This window comes from Elephantulus edwardii, unplaced genomic scaffold (assembly GCF_000299155.1).
Source record: "Elephantulus edwardii isolate Elephantulus edwardi_28Jun2011 unplaced genomic scaffold, EleEdw1.0 scaffold00326, whole genome shotgun sequence".
Lineage (NCBI taxonomy): Eukaryota > Metazoa > Chordata > Mammalia > Macroscelidea > Macroscelididae > Elephantulus > Elephantulus edwardii.
The window spans coordinates 1,511,541-1,517,992 of NW_006400076.1; the positions used below are offsets into that span (position 1 = coordinate 1,511,541).

Here is a 6,452-nt window from a genome sequence, read left to right on the forward strand (position 1 = left end):
GTATTCTCTTAGCTACTTCCTGCTGAAAAGGGACGCTGTGGGTTTCAGGGTGAAGATCTTCTCTCACTACTCTAAAGGGCCCCTTTGGCAGTAGGAAACCCATAGACTATTATGGAGATTGATTTTGGAATTTAGATGCAAATCTCAGAACTCTTGACTGTTATCTATACTTAGACTGGGAAGCTGTTATATGAACAGAGCAAGAGAACATTGCAGGGTTCAAAATCAAGAAAGGAGTGCATTAGGGATGTATTTTTTCTCCATCATGCCTTTTTAATCCATATCAGAACTGATCATTCAGGAAACTGCACTTTATAAAGAAGAACGTAGCATCAGAATTGGAGGAAGAGTCATCAACTTGTGTTATGCAGATGACACAACTATGCTCGCAGAAACTGAGGAGAACGTGAAGCATTTGCACCTCAACATCATGATAACAAAGATTCTCACTACTACACTAATTGGCAGCATCATAGTAGATGGAGAAAAGATTGAGGTTGTTAACAATTTCATCCTGCTTGGGTCCACAATCAACTCTCTTAGCACCATCAGTCAAGAAATCAAAAGACGAGTTGCATTGGGAAAGTCAGTTGTCAAGGACATCTACAGAATTCTAAAGAGCAACAATGCCAGTATAGAGAGTAATGTGTACCTGATCCAGGCCATAGTTTTCTCAGTTGCTTCCTGTGCATCTGAGAGCTGGAAAGTGACTAAGGATGACAGAAGAGAATCAATGCCTTTGAGTTGTGGTACTGGAGAAGAGTATTTAACATATCTTGTACCACCAAGAGAACAAACTGTTCTGTCCTGGACTGAGTAAAACCAGGTTATTCCTTGGATCAAGGATTTTGAAATTCCCATATCACATACTTTGGGTATGTTGCCAGGAGGGACCAGTCCTTAGAGAAGGACAGCATGCTTGGAAAGGTAGAGAGATTAAGAGAAAGACTCCAGATGAGATGGACTGACACAGTGACTATGGCAGTAGGGGTAGGTATGTCAGACGGCAAAATTAGCCCTAGATAGGAGAGCTGTTGTTATTCATTAGGTTACTATGAGTTGTAGTCAGTTTGATAGCACATAACAACAACATATTGGACTTTGAGGTTTTTTTCCCCAGCTGAAAAAATTAGCAAGACCCCCCAAAAAAAAGAGAAAATGTCTAACCTGTACATTATTGTTTTCAGGTAAAATCACTATCACCCAAACTTTCATTTATACCATGTTCCCAGCTGTGATTAAAACCAAGGAAATTTAGTTACTAGAAACATAGGGACCTTTTTATTAACACAGTCATGCTTATTATCCTTGTGTCACATGGTAAATATGAGGGCAGCAGCAATAGCATAAAGTCAAAGGTGAGTTTGAGGCAGTGCCTTTAAAAGAATTGTCCTTGAATAGAAAATGCACTTCAGTAATGTGTTTTATATGAATGCATCGATCAATATGCAAAAGTATTCTTTCCCATGTGGTCAATTGTTTTTCAGACTACTTCAAATTACCATGCAAGGAGGTTTGGTGTTCGTGCAGCCATGCCAGGATTTATTGCTAAGAGACTCTGCCCACAACTTATTATAGTACCCCCAAACTTTGACAAATATCGAGCTGTGAGTAAAGAGGTAAGTCTGATGTCTCACCCCCTCCTTATAGCCCTTCATGTGTTTCTTGTTGCCTGTAGTATCAAGCCCCATTGTTTGCCACAGTGGGACATGAGCATGATGGAAATCATGCTCCAGGTTAAGGCAAGGTTCCTTCCTATCTGTTATTCATATCATCACTGAGTCATAGTTGACTCGTCAGAACCTAACGCTGATAACAGTAGCATCAAATCCATATTCATTGGTTTCTCAGAATTTGACGTGAGCATACATGTCACTTCAGTCCTACTTCAAACCATATCTGCAATTTGTATATGTACATAATATACAGAATATACTGTTCTGTTCTCCAGTTCTTTGCCTTCTCATATGTTTTTCCATTTGCTTTCATTTCCCAGAAAAACTTTGAATTAACTCTCATATAAATTAAATTTAACTGCCTTTTCTTAATATAAATTGTACCTAGCAACAACAATAATAATGATCTTGAGCGTATCCTCATGTGTTTATTGACCATCAGAATGTCTTTGGTCTGTTCCTATACTCTGCCCATTTCATAATGAGGTGTTTACCTTTTTTTGTTCTTGAGTTATTGGTGTTCTCTGTAAATTGTAGAAATGAATCCCTTGTCAGAAGTGTCATCACCAAATATTTTCTTTTGGAGAAATATTTTGATGCACATGGGATTAACACTTAGGGGGTCCCTAATATCTGGTTTATCCTCTGTTGAGAGTGCATTCTTCAGTCTCAAGGTTTATAAACAGTAAAAAACTAAAAACTCATATTTTTCTGCTTTCTTTATCCCACAATCTGGTGAAGATACTTAAGAGCATTTAATATTTAAGACAAAGATAAGCAAACGGAAGGGGCATAATGATCCATTACTTTAGAAACGATCTCTACATGAGAAAGACTTCCTTCAAGTCCCTAAATTGTCACATATGAAAAACTGACATCTTTTCTGTTTTTATTTAGGAACAAAGCAAATGTTGAACCTTCATTTTAGTTCTAAAACTTAATTTTAAATCTTAAAATTTTAAGTACTACAACAAACGTTTGTAGGTGGCCTAGTGGTAAGAAGCTGTGCTGCAATCCCAAAAGCACATGGTGCAAATCCACCAGCTGCTCTGAGGCAGAAGGATGGGCAATCTCCTCCCATGTGATTGACTGCCTCTGAGCACCTGCTCGAGTGGGTCAGCCATGGGTCGGTTCCAACTTGACTGTACTCAACACCACAAGGGTAAAATAGAATCTGTTGTCTGAATAGAAATACGTAAAATAGAAAGTGATCTGAACTGAAATACGTAAAATCTAGCACTCATTTCCACAGAGTGATCTTAAAAGTTATTCCACTTATTTGTTTTATTCTATCTTGTTGATCCTAGAAATGACACCCTCAGTCTTTATTTTATCCAGTGGGGGAAAAAATAATGGAGCAGGGCACGAAGCACACCCACTTTTTGTTACTGCTCACCTCTTTTACTGTATTCTAATTAAAAAGAGATAAAAGATAAACAGTATAGGCTTTTGATGAATTTTTAAATCTTTTAGAGACTTTTAAAAACATTTATTTCAGTTCTGCCTTAATGAAATGTTTGGCAGTATGAAGATGATAACTAATTTTTTTTTCAGTTATCTTTAGTCTGTTTGTTTATGTGAATTCATTTATTTATGGAAAACAAATGGGTTCTTATATGTAGATGAGCTACAACATAAATGCATCACTTATTATATAAATACATTAATATTTATATCTTGATGAAAATAGCTTACAGGAGAGTCTTTTCTTTTTTTAATTTTATTATTCATTTTAATGAAAGTTTACAGAGACTTTGGATGTCCATTCATTCATTGTTGCACTTTTCTCCCTGCCCAGTTTTCTCCACACCCAGTTTGCTCTTCTTTTTGAAAAGTAAAAGAAAAATTCTTTCATTGTTATACAATCCCTTCCCCTAAGTACACTCCACTATGCAGCCTTCATTCTGGACTCCTGTTGTGACAATAATACCTAATCATATATCCCTTTTAAACAGTTCTTTCCCTCATCTGTTTCAATGCAGTATACATAATTTATCGCATCTTTCTCAGTCTCCCCCTAGCCCCGATGTCAGTCCGGTTTTACAACAGTGGCACTATGCAGTATTTGTCCTTCTGTGACTGAGATATTTTCACTCAGCATAATGTCCTCCAGGATCACCCATTTTGCATAATATTTCATGAGTTTCTTGTTTTTCAATGCAGCGTAGTATTCCATTGTTTGAATATACCACAGCTTCTCTATCCATTCGTTTGTTGATGGGCACTTAAGTTGTTTCCCGTCTTTTTTAAAAAAATCCAAAATAATGTGTGATAGCTTTAACTACTCTTAAAACTTTTAAGTGATTTTTGCTGGAACATGTCTTTTTTAGTTCTTAGAGTTGTATGCCATGTAAAGGAAGTTAGTTGAGTGCTCAACAATGTGTCTCAGATTGTCATCATATGTCTAATGCCTAATCATATATTCCTTTTAAACACTTTTTCGTCATCTGTTCCAATTCAGTGTTCGTTGTAAAGTGGACTGGGGGCTGAGAAAGGGAGGAGGAGAGAGGAAATGATGCAAGAAATGACTAAAATTTTTTTTTTAAGTGAACCTGAGGGGAGGGGGACAGGAGGAAAGCGTGCAACAATGAATGAATGAAAATCTAACTTTTCTGTGAACTTTCATGAAAATCACAATAAATTAATAAATTTTAAAATAAACAACCCTAATGTGTCTCAGGATCCTTCTCATTCGGAATAATCTTAGTTGGCTGCTAACTACCAACTTTCGAGACTTTTATTTTTACTAGAATGATTCCTCTTGAGCACATTAGAAAAATATTTTCTTCTAAGAAAACAGAACTTACTAAGGTACTCTCTGAGCAAAACTTAGCCAAATTTTATATCATCATTTTCCAAAATTCCCTTTGACTCAGCTGTTCATAATTATGTTAAGCTGACATCTTGCTTTTTATTAGAAAAAAAAAGTTTCCTCATAACAGACCACATTTAAATGCTGATGGAAACATGGCATAATTCAGCAAATATGCTTTCTAATATACATATCATTTTGGCAAACATTCCCTCTAATTACATCTAATATTTTAGTGGTGAAAAATTATCTTACCTCATGTAATGAAATTATCCTATAGAAAAGGTGTTTCTGATTGTAGCAGATTCTGGCTCCTTGTAACTCGAGATGCAAGTCTAGATTTTTTTCTCCCCATCATTGTACATAGGCCTGGGACTACCTGACAGAGATTGTCAACTTTTCCATTCAAAATCCCAATATAGATAATTGAGTTTATTTTCCTGTGTGAATAAATGCATTAATATGTATGTTGAGTGGAGTTTTATGTGCTTGGTATGATTAAATTAGGTAAAACACTTTCTAAGGCAATAAAGTACTTTTTTCATGACCATGAGTTTTGACAAAGCCCACTTGAATATAACAAAGCATTTTTTATTCTTTTTAAAATTAACAAAACCCAACAGTAAAAGGTGAAGGAGAGAAGAATCCTCTAAAGCCTACTGCTACTGTTGCCCAATGACCTAAAATTCTGTTGCTTAACCGCTTTCTTTATGCTAACCAGGATGCTGCTGTCTGAAATTTGTTTGAAATCACTATATGTAGATAACAAAATAAAAACTTGCCGTCAGATCTATTCCAACTAACTCATTATGACCCAATAGTGCAAAGTAGAAGTAGCCTAAGGCTGTAAATCTTTACAGAAGCAGACTGCTACATTGTTTTTTCTATCTGAATGTGGGTGACTAAATAGGAATTGTACTAGATAAAGTTATTGCAGAGTCTTTTGCCTTCATTATATATTTTAATATAAAAGAGAATTTGGACAAATATGCCCTGGGCATAAATTATTTATTCTCTAAATTTATAAGATTGTATGACCCTTATTATAGTTGTTAAGTAAAATATATATTTTAAAAGTCTGTGTTGGAGGAAGTGCAACCAGAGTGATCCTTGGAGTCAAGGCTGATGAGCTTTATCTGTCATACTTTGAGCATATTCAGTTATGATGAGGCTAGTCCTTGGAAAAAGGCATCATACTGCAAAAGATAGAAGGTCAGAAAAAGAAAACAAGACCCTCATTGTAATGGATTGACACAGTGACCACCATATCTAGCATGGCAGAGATCATGCAATGGGGCAGAATAAGAACCAAACAGCTGACCCTCTAGTGTGTTTTCAGAGGCAGTTAATCACACGGGAGGAGACTGTCCATCCTACTCCAGTGGAGCTGTCGGTGGCCTCAAACCATGTGCCTTCGGGATTACGGTGCAGCTTTTTGCGACTAGGCCTCCAGAGCTCAGTTACATATGCGAGAAGTTTTTTGCAATGACAGAAAAAAGTTAAACCTTTTTTGGTTTTTCTCTTTTTGAAGGTTAAGGAAATACTTGCCAATTATGACCCCAATTTTATGGCTATGAGTCTTGATGAGGCCTACTTGAATATAACAAAGCACTTACAGGAAAGACAGACTTGGTCAGAGGACAAAAGAAGGTATTTCATTCAAACAGGAAGCTCTGCAGAACACGGTGAGTAATTTATTCAAACTAACAAAACTGAAAAGAAAAACAGAAATGTTTTCTTTCCAGTCAGCTTGTTGTTGTTCTTGTTAGGAGCCAGTGAATCAGTTGACTCATGTTGTTGTTGTTGTTATGTGCTGTCGAGTCATTTTCGACTCATAGCGACCCTATGCACAACAGCCCTAAACCCTGCTCTATCCTGTGCCAACCGCACTGCCTCCGACGCACCCATCCCGATTACCCCAGTCACCGAATCAATCCATCTCATAGAGGGTCTTCCCCTCCTGC

At 36.7% G+C, this 6,452-nt stretch overlaps 1 protein-coding gene across 1 annotated transcript in view; it reads left to right on the forward strand.

Moving 5' to 3' along the window:
• The window catches only part of POLK (polymerase (DNA directed) kappa), an 80,708-nt gene that overhangs the window by 32,994 nt on the left and 41,262 nt on the right, over positions 1–6,452 (forward strand). The window contains exons 4-5 of the mRNA XM_006901440.1: positions 1,488–1,619; positions 6,020–6,173. Of these exons, the coding sequence (XP_006901502.1) occupies positions 1,488–1,619; positions 6,020–6,173 (286 nt within the window). The remainder of the gene's footprint in view (positions 1–1,487; positions 1,620–6,019; positions 6,174–6,452) is intronic.